Consider the following 16186-nt stretch of genomic DNA (forward strand, 5'->3'; position numbering starts at 1 on the left):
TACTTTTGTATCCATCTCTTAGCACAGGCCAGAGTAAAGTGTAGCTTCCACCGAAGTCCCAGTCTCATCCATGGCTGTGACAACATGGAAGCTGCTGGGGTATGGGTGGTGCTGAGTAATGATATTCAGAGCACGACTAGTGCATCTGAGTGTTATGAAAGGTGTTGCTCATAGGGTCAGTCGTGCTGCAATAGCACTTTCTGACCCAGTGAGGAAAGCAATGGCAAACTACCTCACTCCTCGTCTTGCCTAGTACGCCTCATATTGGTGCTGCCATTGGTTTTTGCGGTTTTCTTATAACCGCATAACCTTTGGTGGTGCTATTTGAGGATCCAACCAGCCTCTGGGCTGATGACCTAACAGACAGAAGAGGGTAGCCATTAAGTAATTCTAGTCGGGGATTTCCCTTCGAAGGACGCAGTCAAGCGTGAGTTTTGAGTTCAATAAAAGGGGAGCGATTAAGTAATTCTAGTTGGGGATTTCCCTCGAAGGATGAAGTCTAGCGTGAGATTTTAGTTCAATAAGAGGGGAGCGATTACGTAATTCGAGTCGGGTACTTCCCTTCGAATGATGCAGTCAAGCGTGAGTTTTTAGTTGAATAAGAGGAGAGTGATTACGTAATTCGAGTCGGGGATTTACCTTCGAAGGATGCAGTCAAGCGTGAGTTTTGAGTTCAGTAAGAGGGGAGCGATTACGTAATTCTAGACGGTTATTTCCATTCCAAGGATGCAGTCAAGCGTGAGTATTGGGTTCAGTAAGAGGGGAGCGATTACGTAATTCTAGTCGGGGATTTCCCTTCCAAGGATACAGTCAAGCGTGAGTTTTGAGTTCAGTATGAGGGGAGCGATTACGTAATTCTAGTCGGGTACTTCCCTTCGAATGATGCAGTCAAGCGTGAGATTTTAGTTAAATAAGAGGGGAGCGATTACGTAATTCGAGTCGGGTACTTCCCTTCCAAGGATACAGTCAAGCGTGAGTTTTGAGTTCAGTATGAGGGGAGCGATTACGTAATTCTAGTCGGGGATTTCCCTTCCAAGGATGCAGTCAAGCGTGAGTTTTAAATTCAATAAGAGGGCAGCGATTACGTAATTCTAGTCGAGGATTTCCCTTCGAAGGATGCAGTCAAACGTGAGTTATGAGTTCAGTAAGAGGGGAGCGATTACGTAATTCGAGTCGGGGATTTCCCTTCGAAGGATGCACTCAAGCGTGAGTTTTGAGTTCAGTAAGAGGGGAGCGATTACGTAATTCTAGTCGGGGATTTCCCTTCCAAGGATACAGTCAAGCGTGAGTTTTGAGTTCAGTATGAGAGGAGCGATTACGTAATTCTAGTCGGGGATTTCCCTTCCAAGGATGCAGTCAAGCGTGAGTTTTTAATTGAATAAGAGGGCAGCGATTACGTAATTCTAGTCGAGGATTTCCCTTCGAAGAATGCAGTCAAACGTGAGTTTTTAATTCAATAAGAGGGGAACGATTACGTAATTCTAGTCGGCGATTTCCCTTCGAAGAATGCAGTCAAACGTGAGTTTTGAGTTCAGTAAGAGGGGAGCGATTACGTAATTCGAGTCGGGGATTTCCCTTCGAAGGATGTACTCAAGCGTGAGTTTTGAGTTCAGTAAGAGGGGAGCGATTACGTAATTCTAGTCGGGGATTTCCCTTCGCAGGATGCAGTCAAGCATGAGTTTTGAGTTCAATAAAATGGGAGCGATTACGTAATTCTAGTTGGGGATTTCCCTCGAAGGATGAAGTCTAGCGTGAGATTTCAGTTCAATAAGAGGGGAGCGATTACGTAATTCGAGTCGGGGATTTCCCTTCGAAGGATGCAGTCAAGCGTGAGTTATGAGTTCAGTAAGAGGGGAGCGATTACGTAATTCGAGTCGGGGATTTCCCTTCGAAGGATGCACTCAAGCGTGAGTTTTAGTTCAGTAAGAGGGGAGCGATTACGTAATTCTAGTCGGGAATTTAAATTCCAAGGATGCAGTCAAGCGTGAGTTTTGAGTTCAGTAAGAGGGGAGCGATTACGTAATTCTAGTCGGGGATTTCTCTTCCAAGGATGCAGTCAAGCGTGAGTTTTTAATTCAATAAGAGGGCAGCGATTACGTAATTCTAGTCGAGGATTTCCCTTCGAAGAATGCAGTCAAACGTGAGTTATGAGTTCAGTAAGAGGGGAGCGATTACGTAATTCGAGTCGGGGATTTCCCTTCGAAGGATGCACTCAAGCGTGAGTTTTGAGTTCAGTAAGAGGGGAGCGATTACGTAATTCTAGTCGGGGATTTCCCTTCTAAGGATGCAGTCAAGCGTAAGTATTGCGTTCAAGAAGAGGGGAGCGATTATGTAATTCGAGTCGGGGATTTCCCTTCGAAGGATACAATCAAGCGTGAGTTTTGAGTTCAATAAGAGGGTAGCCATTAAGTAATTCTAGTCGGGGATTTCCCTTCGCAGGATGCAGTCAAGCGTGAGTTTTGAGTTCAATAAAAGGGGAGCGATTAAGTAATTCTAGTTGGGGATTTCCCTCGAAGGATGAAGTCTAGCGTGAGATTTTAGTTCAATAAGAGGGGAGCGATTACGTAATTCGAGTCGGGTACTTCCCTTCGAATGATGCAGTCAAGCGTGAGTTTTTAGTTGAATAAGAGGAGAGTGATTACGTAATTCGAGTCGGGGATTTCCCTTCGAAGGATGCAGTCAAGCGTGAGTTTTGAGTTCAGTAAGAGGGGAGCGATTACGTAATTCTAGTCGGGGATTTCCCTTCGAAGGATACAGTCAAGCGTGAGTTTTGAGTTCAGTAAGAGGGAAGCGATTACGTAATTCTAGTCGGGGATTTCCCTTCCAAGGATGCAGTCAAGCGTGAGTTTTTAATTCAATAAGAGGGGAACGATTACGTAATTCTAGTCGGGGATTTCCCTTCGAAGGATGCAGTCAAACGTGAGTTTTGAGTTCAGTAAGAGGGGAGCGATTACGTAATTCGAGTCGGGGATTTCCCTTCGAAGGATGTACTCAAGCGTGAGTTTTGAGTTCAGTAAGAGGGGAGCGATTACGTAATTCTAGTCGGGGATTTCCCTTCGCAGGATGCAGTCAAGCATGAGTTTTGAGTTCAATAAAATGGGAGCGATTACGTAATTCTAGTTGGGGATTTCCCTCGAAGGATGAAGTCTAGCGTGAGATTTCAGTTCAATAAGAGGGGAGCGATTACGTAATTCGAGTCGGGTACTTCCCTTCGAATGATGCAGTCAAGCGTGAGTTTTCAGTTGAATAAGAGGAGAGTGATTACGTAATTCGAGTCGGGGATTTCGCTTCGAAGGATGCAGTCAAGCGTGAGTTTTGAGTTCAGTAAGAGGGGAGCGATTACGTAATTCTAGTCAGGGATTTCCCTTCGAAGGATACAGTCAAGCGTGAGTTTTGAGTTCAGTAAGAGGGAAGCGATTACGTAATTCTAGTCGGGGATTTCCCTTCGCCGGATGCAGTTAAGCGTGAGTTTTGAGTTCATTAAAAGGGGAGCGATTAATTCTAGTTGGGGATTTCCCTTCGAAGGATGAAGTCTAGCGTGAGATTTTAGTTAAATAAGAGGGGAGCGATTACGTAATTCGAGTCGGGTACTTCCCTTCGAATGATGCAGTCAAGCGTGAGATTTGATCTGAATAAGAGGGGAGTGATTACGTAATTCGAGTCGGGGATTTCCCTTCGAAGGATGCAGTCAAGCGTGAGTTTTGAGTTCAGTAAGAGGGGAGCGATTATGTAATTCGAGTTGGGGATTTCCCTTCGAATGATTCAGTCAAGCCTGAGTATTGAGTTCAATAAGAGGAGGGCGATTACGTAATTCGAGTCAGGGATTTCCCTTCGAAGGATTCAGTCAAGCGTGAGTTTTGAGTTCAATAAGAGGAGGGCGATTACGTAATTCGAGTCGGGGATTTCCCTTCGAAGGATGAAGTCGAGCGTGAGTTTTGAGTTCAATAAGAGGGGAGTGAACACGTAATTCGAGTCGGGGATTTCTCTTCGAAGGATGCAGTCAAGCGTGAGTTTTGAGTTCAATATGAAGAGAGAGATTACGTAATTCGACCCTAAAATGAATGCGGGGAAGTACCCAACGAGTGATCTTATCGATAAAACGCCACTAAGTGAGACGAGGAAAGAGGTTTTGGACACAAATGTATTATGTACAGTTAATAATTATTATTTGTTTCCATTCAATTTAAATTATAAGAAATTTCGGGGGGTTTTCTGTTTTTTTCGGGTTTTCTGGTGTAGGATATTGCAAAAAAAATCAGATCTCTTGAAATTTAGGGATACCTGGCAACACTGCTTAGAAAATTGGTCATTTCATAAAAAAATTCGATATTTCGGGCCATTGTCACTTTATCAGCTGCTGAAGATAGATAATCAGATCGGTTCGCGGGTGAATTCAAGTGGGCTTTGCGAGGGGGTGTTGCTAAACCTATACCCGCCTTAAGACAGGCTTGACAGCATCAATCAACGCAAAAAACTTCGCCACGCGAGGGATTTGAACACGGACCTCCCAGGTGAGAAGATCACACTACGGTGCCATTGGATCAGACCTGCGGTGTGTTTGTGCTCGTTGCTGATTTCTCGGCATGGCTCTCAAGCTGTTCTTTAACCACATGCAGATGTTTAACACAGCCTCGCAAAGGCCATCTGAATTCGCCCGCGAAGTGATCTGATTGGCTAACTTCAGCAGCTGATAAAATGACCAACGGTGAGGGATATCGATAAAATATGTATCAGTATGACCAACACTTTAAATCTCATATATCCGGTTCACGTTGTTTTCGACCACCCTGTACATTATGTATCTTCCGCCAAGTGAGCCACGAAGTTACGAGGAGATCGATTCTCTCTCTCCAAGTGTACAGACTGCAATGCCCATAAATTATGCAATACATTATTATGTAATCTCCCACTTCACTTTCAGTTTTCATTATTTTCCTAAGAAATGCATTGCTTCCCTCTGTAATTCTACTTCGAATAACACGCTATGTTTCATCCGTAACCTGAAGGAATGAATTATAATAGTACTGCATACAGTACTGCATTCAGAAAAGCTTGTTATTATATTCTTTAGAGAATTCATTAAACTTTGCCTTCCTTCATTCCTTCCTTCCTTCCTTCCTTCCTTCCTTCCTCGTGTATTTATTGCAGTTTACTTTTCGAATATGAAACGCACTTCTCCCAGCTATCGTCTTCCCGGACCAAAACACTGATATGCATTTCGAAGTCTTTTCCTGCTACAAAGGAAATTATTACTGATTCTTCCTAGCTAAAGTGTCATGAATCCACGTCTGTGAAATGTATTATAGAACTATTTAAAATAGTTATATTTGAATCCGCTTTGTCAATACATTTATTACCTGGCGAGTTGGTCGTGCGGTTAGGAGCGCGCGGCTGTGAGCTCGCATCCGGGAGATAGTGGGTTCGAACCCCACTGTCGACACCCCTGAAGATGGTTTTCCGTGGTTTCCCATTTTCACGCCAAGCAAATGCTGGGGCTGTACCTTAATTAAAGCCAAGGCCGCTTCCTTCCCATTCCTAGACCTTTCCTGTCCCCTCGTCGCCATAAGAACAATCTCTCTCGGTGCGACGTAAAGCAACTAGCAATACACTTATTGATGAAAGAAAACTATTTATTTATCCATACATGTTTCGGGAAGTCAACCATTCCCTTCATCAGTGGTCACGTCAGGTTTTTTATAACTATGAAAAGAAAATCGATACGTCATCAAAATTAGCAAAGTTCATCATATACAAAAGAAATACATAGACTATAATGAGACAATCTGCTTAGATATTGAGGGATGTAGAATCCAAATCTGTATTCAAATTTTCTCTATCGTTCCCCTTTGTGTGATTTTTAAAACGAAAAATTTCAAAATTTGAACAAGAATTTCAATAAATTCAAATTAGGTATGTTATTTTTAAATGTGTTTTAACACCGCAATATAAAATTCGAGTGTATAAAATTATCTATAAAATAATTATATTCATAAAAAGTACTTACAGCCATTCAGATGTTCAATGTGTCTGTCGAAATGTTGCGTCGTTTTGATGCGCTGCTGCGACTTTGAGAATTACTCATCTTAAAGCATAAGCAATAATCCGCTAACATTGCCCTGGTGTCTTATTTCCGTCGTTTCACCACCTTAATAAAATCTTTCAAGGAATAGCATTCATACAAATGAAGAAATGAATTGAATTTTTTAAGAGACTTTGCAATATTAAGCAATGGAAAATAGGGCTGTTTATCAGGAATACCAATTGCATTGCAACATAGTTTCTCTTAGGCACGTAAATGAGCGAATTATGTGGGTATATGCGGCAGTTGGAGGAATTAGAGTGCAGATGAGGATGAAATTGACAAGTTTTATGAAGCTTGAGTGATATCGTAGTCAGGGTCAACAGCAAAGATAGCATAGTGCTAATGGCCGATTTCAATGCGAGAATTGGGAATAGAACTGAAGGATACGAAAGGGTTATTGGTAAATGTGGGGAAGATATAGAAGATAATGGGAATGGGAAGCGTTTGCTGGATTTCTGTGCTAGTATGGGTTTAGCTGTTATGAATACATTCTTCAAGCACAAGGCTATCCGCCGCTACACATGGGAGGCTAGGGGCACCAGATCCATAATAGACGATATCTTAACCGACTTCGAATTCAGGAAATCTGTTAGGAATGTACGAGTTTTCCGGGGATTTTTCGATGACACAGACCACTATATGATCTGTGGTGAACTAAGTATCTCTAGGCCTAGGGTAGAGAAAGTGAAATATGTCTGCAAACGAATAAGGGTAGAAAATCTCCAGGACGAGGAAATTAGACAGGAGTACATGGATATGATTAGTGAGAAGTTTCGAACAGTGGACAGTAAGCAGGTTCAGGATATAGAAAGAGAATGGGTGGCATACAGGGATGCTGTAGTACAAGCAGCAAGGGAATGCCTAGGAACGACTGTGTGTAAAGATGGAGAAAAGCGAACATCTTGGTGGAATGATGAAGTAATAGCAGCTTGTAAACGTAAAAAGGAGGAGTATTATAAATGGCTCCAAATAAGGGCCGATACAGACAGGGAACTGTACGTAGATGAAAGAAACAGAGTGAAGCAAACAGTTGCTGAATCCAAAAAGAAGTCGTGGTAACATTTTGGTAATAACCTGGAAAGGCTAGGTCAAGCAGCAGGGAAAACTTTCTGGACAGTAATAAAGAAAGGATGGGAGGGAAATAGGAAATGGTGTTTTGGGTAATTCAGGTGAACTCATAATAGATCACTGGAAATCACCTGACAGGCGGAGGGAATATTTTGAACAACTTCTCAACGTAAAAGGAAATCTTCCTGGTGGTGTTGCGAACAACCAAGCTCATGAGAGGAGGAAAATGATGTTGGTGAAATTTCGCTTGAGGAAGTGAAAAGGATGGTTAAATAAACTCCTTTGTCATAAAGCAGTAAGAATAGATGAAATTAGACCTGAAATGGTGAAGTATAGTGGGAAGGCAGGGATGAAATGGCTTTATAGAATAGTAAGATTAGCATATTTTGTTGTTAAGATACCTTGAGATTGGACAAACGCAGTAATCGCACCTATCTATACGCAAGGGAACAGGAAGGACTGCAACAACTATCAAGGCATCTCATTGATTAGTACACCAAGCAAAGTATTCACTGGCATCTTGGAAGGGAGGGTGCGATCACTGTTTGAGGGGAAGTTGTATGAAAATCTGTGTGGTTTCAGACCACAGAGGGTCTTGTCAGGATCAAATTTTCAGTATGCTCCATTAATTGAAAAATGCTACCAGAGGAATAGACAGTTGTGTTTATGTTTAGTAGATCTAGGTAAAAAATATGACACGGTGCCGAAAGAAACGATGTTCACAATACTGGGAATAAGGGTAGATTATTAAAATCAAAGGCATTTATGTTGACAACTGGGCTGCAGTGAGAATTGATGGTAGAATGAGTTCTTGGTTCAGGGTACTTACAGGGGTTAGACAAGGCTGTAATCTTTCACCTTTGCTGTTCGTAGTGTACATGGATCATCTGCTGAAAGGTATAAAGTGGCGGGGAGGGATTCAGTTAGGTGGAAATGTAGTAAGCAGTCTGGCAATATACAACAAAAATAAAATGCATATCAAATAGATAATTTCATTCTCCAGAGGTTTTGTTTCCTCGCCTACTTCAGATATTATTTTAAGTCCCAATTGTGATCTGAATTAAAGCAACACTAGAAATTTAATCACAACAACGTAAGATTAAATCAACGGTCTCGTTGTATAAAGTACAAAATTTGATCCTAATTTTTTCAGCACTTGGCAGAAGAAGCTGCATTTTATTTTAAGGTATCATTAATATTATTAACTGTAAATGCTATCTTGGAAACATAACTACCTAACATACGCAATATTTTGGTGTTTTATATATTTACAACTTCATGTGGTACAATAGAACGGCATATGAAAGTTATTATAGCCGGGCTGAGTAGCTCAGACGGTTGAGGCGCTGGCGTTCTGACCCCAGCCTCGCAGGTTCGATCCTGGCTCAGTCCGGTGTTATTTGGAGATCCTCAGATACGTCAACCTCGTGTCGGTAGATTTACTGGCACGTAAAATAATTCCTGCAGGACAAAATTCCGGCACCTCGGCGTCTCAGAATCCAAATAGTAGTAAGTGGGACGTAAAAACTATAACATTTCAAAAATATTATAATATTAACCGTGATTCCACTTAAATCATGTTCTGTGAGTGAGTTCTTGAGTCACCCTGTGGGTGGGGGCGGTAGAATAACACCCACGATAACCCCTCCTTGTAGTAAGGTGCGACTATAAGGGACCCCAACGGTTCTTAATTTGGGAGCGTGGGTTGGAGAACACGGGGCACTTAGCTGAATCCTGGTATTGCTTCCACTTATTAGTGGAAGATTCCTCGCTTCCATCCATTATATCCAACTTACCTTGGTCAACTCTTGTTCTTTTCCGACCCAGGCGGTATTAGGTTTGCTAATCCTAGAGAATCTTTCATTTTCACGCCCTTCGTGACCCTTGTTCTTCTTTGGCCGGTACCTTAATTTTTGAAGTGTCGGTCTGTTTCCATTTTTTGCCCTCTGATTAGTGTTAATAGAGGATGGTTGCTCAGTTGTACTTTCTCATGAAACATTAATCACCACAGCCACTGAATTCTTGGGTAAATATGGTCAGTAAAATGAATGAAAGTAGCCGGATCAGAAACAATTTGAACAGTGTGTCTCAAGCGACTAAAATATTACAACAGTGCTAAGTAAATCATGGCAAATATCCTTTCTATGCGCATACAGTATACACAATTGTGCATAACTTAACTGTACATTATTTAACATAAACTACTTTTAAGAGTAAAAGTTCTACGTGTGGAACTGGAACATAATAAACATGCAATATCTATAACAGTGCACCTCGGAAAAGTGAAGCTCTTGATTTCAGTACAAACATGACAATATTTTTAAAATAATTCACGACAGCAACAAAGGTTATATAATCGATCCCACAGTCAGAATAAAGCATCATATCGGCCATCCTGAGGAGGTTAACGTCCAACGGAGAACGTCTGCACACCTATCACGAATTTTACAGGGGAAAGTACTTTTTAGAAGAGCTGGAATTATTAAATTTAACGGTAGGGCCACGTTGCACTGTAAGTAGGTTTCTTATGAATTTCTGGAACAGATACAGCTTACAGAAGTCTAGAATCAATATTTTGTTAATCACCACTTCACGAGGACCATTGCCAGTTTTAAAATCACATCTCCGGGCGAGTTGGAGCGCGCAGCTGTGAGATCGCATCCGGGAGATAGTGGGTTCGAATCCCACTGTCGGCAGCCCTGAATATGGTTTTCCGTGGTTTCCCATGTTCACACCGGGCAAATACTGGGGCTGTACCTTAATTAAGGCCACGGCCGCTTCCTTCCCATTCCTAGGCCTCTCCCGTCCCATCGTCGCCATAAGACCTATCTGTGTCGGTGCGACGTAAAGCAAAATAGCTAAAATCACATCTTTATTAGTTTCCTTTAATGTCCTAATAACCAATGTATTCTTTAATATTAGTTTTTGCACTTCCAAATGTTAATGCTGTAGAGTGTATACTTAATTGTTCAGTTTTAATTTTGGTACTTTTAATATGCAGTTAAAGTGGTTGAGTTTTTCAATAAACACATAGGATTAGATTCATTAGATTAGTTTAGATAAGAGTTAATTAAGTTAGGCTTGGTATTATTTATTTATTTATCGTGTCAGAAGTACAAAGTAAACGAGACAAAAATTAAACAGGAAATTTTAAACATTGGTTGACCAAAAATTGGCCACAGCAAGCGCATTTGGAGTTGCCCTCATTAGATCTTTAATGGTACAAGTGGCTGGAGAAGAAGGACACAGTAGAAGATGCTCGTTAGTCTGCTTAGTACCACACTTGCAGTAAACTGTCTCCACAGGAAGGCCCCATTTCTGTAGGTTGGTCTTGCATCTCGTGGTACTGGAGCGTAATCCATTGAGAGCCTTCCATGTTGTTCACTTTTGAGAATGTCCAGGAGGAAGTTCTTCCTTTGGGACCATCCATTCTCTCAAATGTTGACATTTTTCCCGCCACATTGAGATTCTTGCTTGTTGTGGTATTCCTTTAAGAGCTTCAGTGGTTGTCAAGAAGCTCTTTCTTGATTTCAACCTAGGATGTGCTGGTTGACAGGCATACAAAGGGTGGGCTTGTTAGACTTGGTAATATTAAGTAATAATTATTTGTAATTTGATTTTGTATCACAAAGAATGCAGCTGTAATTGGGATGAAAATCATGTAGCAAGCAATAAATTAATTAAATTACAAAACAATTACCAATTATCATATTTACTAACATATTATCATTTCTACGAATTATCAGAAAGTGTTCATACTGTCGTAAATGGTATGTTTATTTTGAATGTTATGAGGTATAATTGTTGTAAGGGCTAGAGAAATTTTGTTACTTTGATTATCTGTCTCAGTCTCATCCTTGGCTTTGATAATATGAGACTGATTGACGTATGAGCGATGCTAGTAATGTCATTCCTTATGCAGCCAGTCCCTGCTATGAATGGTGTGAAAGTTTTGCTCATAGGGTCGGTTGTTGCATGCATTTCAGTGGCCTTGGCAGACTGATACGTAATAGCAACGTCTGGCTCAGTGAGGATAGCAACAGGAAACTACCTCATTCCTCATTTCCCTAGTATTTCTCTTCAGTGATGCCCATGCCATCTATGACAGCTAATGGTGAAGGTGTTGAGGATCCAACCAGCCTTCGGGCTGAAGACTGGACATACATAGAATTGTTCTAAGGACCATAGCGATGATGTGGAAAGTAATATTGACTCAAATATTTTGTTCCAGGTCTCCGTATCCGCATCGCTAACCTCGTCTTCAAGCTACTAACATGCCTGCTGTACATCGTACGAGTTGTGGCCGACCCCGAACCCACGTATGCCACGTGGTAAGTATTTCTTTAACCAAACTGATTAAACTTTTTTAAATGTATTTCTTCTTGTCAAAACTTACCGAATAGCTCATATTAAACATGACGTTTACTACTATCATGGATACATGTTTATTTATCAAAGGATAGAGGAATTGTTTCTGCAGATTATGTTAATTTCGGAAATACAGCCGAGACCGTTTATTGCGACATCGCTTTTAACGACATATTGGATATAACGGCGAAGTCTAACGGTCCCGTATAAATCCTATATAAAGAGTGTATTGAAAAAACTCACTTAGTACGACATCGCTTATAACGACATATCGGATAAAACGACGAATTTTTCCACATTTTCGGATAAATGTATCGGCTATAACGTCCATTGTTGACTTGTTGTTACTTATTTTAGGATTGGTGACAACAATGTAAAGCTTATTTTCAAACTTTTTTTTTTTCAGTAGATTGTAGATTTCAAATCTGTCTGTCTGTTAAACAGTCAAGTCAAGAAGATTTCGCATAAGAAACAGAAAGTTTTTAATATTGAAGAAAAAGCACACATAATATGGCTGTTAGAAAAGGGAAAACAAACGTCAGCATCGCAATGGGATTGGGTGTAACCCACTCAACGATTTTTACGATTTAGTTGGACAAAGAGAACATCTCATTTATTAACCAAGATCGTGTGCGACATTATTGATAAATTTATCTTGTTGCTACTTCTTTCCTCACTTATTATTGTATATTTTGCTGGCATATTATTGCATATACGTACTGTGTACAGATTAGAAACAAAATTCTGCTCAGCTGAAGTCCACAAATACTGCATTGCAAATGTAGGACTTGTTTTATTTACGTTTTTTTTGAAGTTTTAACTTTACTCTGTTAATTAACCGTACAAGTGGACAGTCTAAAACATGACACTACTAGCAACAACAAAGAAAGACCGGATTGTGCGATTATCCGTTATAAAGACCGTTAACTGGCGGTCCCTTCGGAGTCGTTATAACCTCTTTATGCGACTATCGCCTATAACGACAGTTAACTGGCGGTACCTTTCGTGGTCGTTATAACCGGTTTGTCCGACTATCGCCTATAACGACCGTTACTAGGTCCCTTCGGAGTCGTCATAACGGGTTTGTGTGACTATCGTCTATAACGACCGTTAATTGGTGGTCCCTTCGGAGTCGTTACAACCAGTTTGTGGAGCTGTCGCCTATAACGACCATTAAATGGTGGTCCCTCCGGAGTCGTTATAACCTCTTTATGCGACTATCGCCTATAACGACCGTTAACTGGCGGTCCCTTCGGAGTCGTTACAACCAGTTTGTGGAGCTGTCGCCTATAACGACCATTAAATGGTGGTCCCTCCGGAGTCGTTACAACCTCTTTATGCGACTATCGCCTATAACGACCGTTAACTGGCGGTGCCTTTCGTGGTCGTTATAACCGGTTTGTCCGACTATCGCCTATAACGACCGTTACCTGGTCCCTTCGGAGTCGTTATAACAGGTTTGTGCGTCTATCACCTATAACGACCGTTAATAGGCGGTCCCTTCGGAGTCGATATAACCGGTTTGTAGAGCTGTTGCCCATAACGACCGTTAATAGGCGGTTCCTTCGGAGTCGTCATAACGGGTTTGTGTGACTATCGTCTATAACGACCGTTAATTGGCGGTCCCTTCGGAGTCGTTACAACCAGTTTGTGGAGCTGTCGCCTATAACGACCATTAAATGGTGGTCCCTCCGGAGTCGTTATAACCTCTTTATGCGACTATCGCCTATAACGACCGTTAACTGGCGGTGCCTTTCGTGGTCGTTATAACCGGTTTGTCCGACTATCGCCTATAACGACCGTTACCTGGTCCCTTCGGAGTCGTTATAACAGGTTTGTGCGTCTATCACCTATAACGACCGTTAATAGGCGGTCCCTTCGGAGTCGATATAACCGGTTTGTAGAGCTGTTGCCCATAACGACCGTTAATAGGCGGTTCCTTCGGAGTCGTCATAACGGGTTTGTGTGACTATCGTCTATAACGACCGTTAATTGGCGGTCCCTTCGGAGTCGTTACAACCAGTTTGTGGAGCTGTCGCCTATAACGACCATTAAATGGCGGTCCCTCCGGAGTCGTTATAACCTCTTTATGCGACTATCGCCTATAACGAGCGTTAACTGGCGGTGCCTTTCGTGGTCGTTATAACCGGTTTGTCCGACTATCGCCCATAATGACCGTTAACTGGTGGTCCCTTCGGAGTCGTTATAACAGGTTTGTGCGACTATCACCTATAACGACCGTTAATAGGCGGTCCCTTCGGAGTCGATATAACCGGTTTGTGGAGCTGTTGCCCATAACGACCGTTAATAGGCGGTCCCTTCGGAGTCGTCATAACGGGTTTGTGTGACTATCGTCTATAACGACCGTTAATTGGTGGTCACTTCGGAGTCGTTACAACCAATTTGTGGAGCTGTCGCCTATAACGACCGTTAATTGGTGGTCCCTTCGGAGTCGTTAAAATCGTTTCGATTGTAATTTGTTTATTTTTGGAGATATCTGCTGGACAACGGAAGCATTAATATGAAACAATAATGGAAGTGTTCTTTGTTGACCAACGCCTGTAGAGTTTGGTGGTGGTGGTTGTGGTGATTGTCTTATTTTCAAGTGGTAAAGCAACCCCTTCAAACACATTCAAATGAGAGAAACACTGAAATACTGTAACTAAACATTCTAAACAGGATAAATGCTTCAAGTAACGCAACGTTACATTTAATTCGCCGATTGAGTAGCCGCCTCTGAATTTCAAATTAAATTTCAGGCCGTGTTGTAGATCTAAGATTGTTAAAGAAATTAAAACTCTGTTTAAACGGTGAAGTGTACTTAAAATGATCTTCACCAAATCCAGGTGTCAATGAGAGCACGAAATTTACTTTATTTCTTTCACTAAATACGAATTGCATTATTATTTCTCTCTAACTTTGCGAACTAGTGAACTTGTTTTCTTGTCACACCTGATGTGTGTATTGGACGCAAAAGAAGAATACACGCATGGTATCCCCTTCCTGTCTTAAAGGGCAACTAAAAGGGGCGATCATTGGCTGATGGGTTTGGACCCATGAGTTTGCATGTGATTAGTACCATTACGTGAGAAGCACCATGGGTGTACGTTACATGCGATTAGTACCACTATGTAAGAAATACCATGGGTCTGTGAGTTTCATTCGTGAAGGAGCACCATGGGTTTACATTACCTGTGATTAGTACCACTATGTAAGAAATACCATGGGTCTGTGAGTTTCATTCGTGAAGGAGCACCATGGGTTTACATTACCTGTGATTAGTACCACTATGTAAGAAATACCATGGGTCTGTGAGTTTCATTCGTGAAGGAGCACCATGGGTTTACATTACCTGTGATTAGTACCACTATGTAAGAAATACCATGGGTCTGTGAGTTTCATTCGTGAAGGAGCACCATGGGTTTACATTACCTGTGATTAGTACCACTATGTAAGAAATACCATGGGTCTGTGAGTTTCATTCGTGAAGGAGCACCATGGGTTTACATTACCTGTGATTAGTACCACTATGTAAGAAATACCATGGGTCTGTGAGTTTCATTCGTGAAGGAGCACCATGGGTTTACATTACCTGTGATTAGTACCACTATGTAAGAAATACCATGGGTCTGTGAGTTTCATTCGTGAAGGAGCACCATGGGTTTACATTACCTGTGATTAGTACCACTATGTAAGAAATACCATGGGTCTGTGAGTTTCATTCGTGAAGGAGCACCATGGGTTTACATTACCTGTGATTAGTACCACTATGTAAGAAATACCATGGGTCTGTGAGTTTCATTCGTGAAGGAGCACCATGGGTTTACATTACCTGTGATTAGTACCACTATGTAAGAAATACCATGGGTCTGTGAGTTTCATTCGTGAAGGAGCACCATGGGTTTACATTACCTGTGATTAGTACCACTATGTAAGAAATACCATGGGTCTGTGAGTTTCATTCGTGAAGGAGCACCATGGGTGTACGTTACCTGTGATTAGTACCACTATGTAAGAAATACCATGGGTCTGTGAGTTTCATTCGTGAAGGAGCACCATGGGTTTACATTACCTGTGATTAGTACCACTATGTAAGAAATACCATGGGTCTGTGAGTTTCATTCGTGAAGGAGCACCATGGGTTTACATTACCTGTGATTAGTACCACTATGTAAGAAATACCATGGGTCTGTGAGTTTCATTCGTGAAGGAGCACCATGGGTGTACGTTACCTGTGATTAGTACCACTATGTAAGAAATACCATGGGTCTGTGAGTTTCATTCGTGAAGGAGCACCATGGGTTTACATTACCTGTGATTAGTACCACTATGTAAGAAATACCATGGGTCTGTGAGTTTCATTCGTGAAGGAGCACCATGGGTTTACATTACCTGTGATTAGTACCACTATGTAAGAAATACCATGGGTCTGTGAGTTTCATTCGTGAAGGAGCACCATGGGTGTACGTTACCTGTGATTAGTACCACTATGTAAGAAATACCATGGGTCTGTGAGTTTCATTCGTGAAGGAGCACCATGGGTGTACGTTACCTGTGATTAGTACCACTATGTAAGAAATACCATGGGTCTGTGAGTTTCATTCGTGAAGGAGCACCATGGGTGTACGTTACCTGTGATTAGTACCACTATGTAAGAAATACCATGGG

General features: G+C 41.6%; 1 protein-coding gene across 1 annotated transcript in view; it reads left to right on the plus strand.

The window, feature by feature from the left end:
* The window catches only part of SLO2 (slowpoke 2), a 525845-nt gene that overhangs the window by 204978 nt on the left and 304681 nt on the right, over window positions 1-16186 (plus strand). The window contains exon 3 of the mRNA XM_068227345.1: window positions 11382-11481. Coding sequence (XP_068083446.1) covers window positions 11382-11481 — 100 coding nt within the window. The remainder of the gene's footprint in view (window positions 1-11381; window positions 11482-16186) is intronic.

Source organism: Anabrus simplex, chromosome 4 (genome assembly GCF_040414725.1).
Source record: "Anabrus simplex isolate iqAnaSimp1 chromosome 4, ASM4041472v1, whole genome shotgun sequence".
In the NCBI taxonomy this organism is placed as follows: Eukaryota; Metazoa; Arthropoda; class Insecta; order Orthoptera; family Tettigoniidae; genus Anabrus; species Anabrus simplex.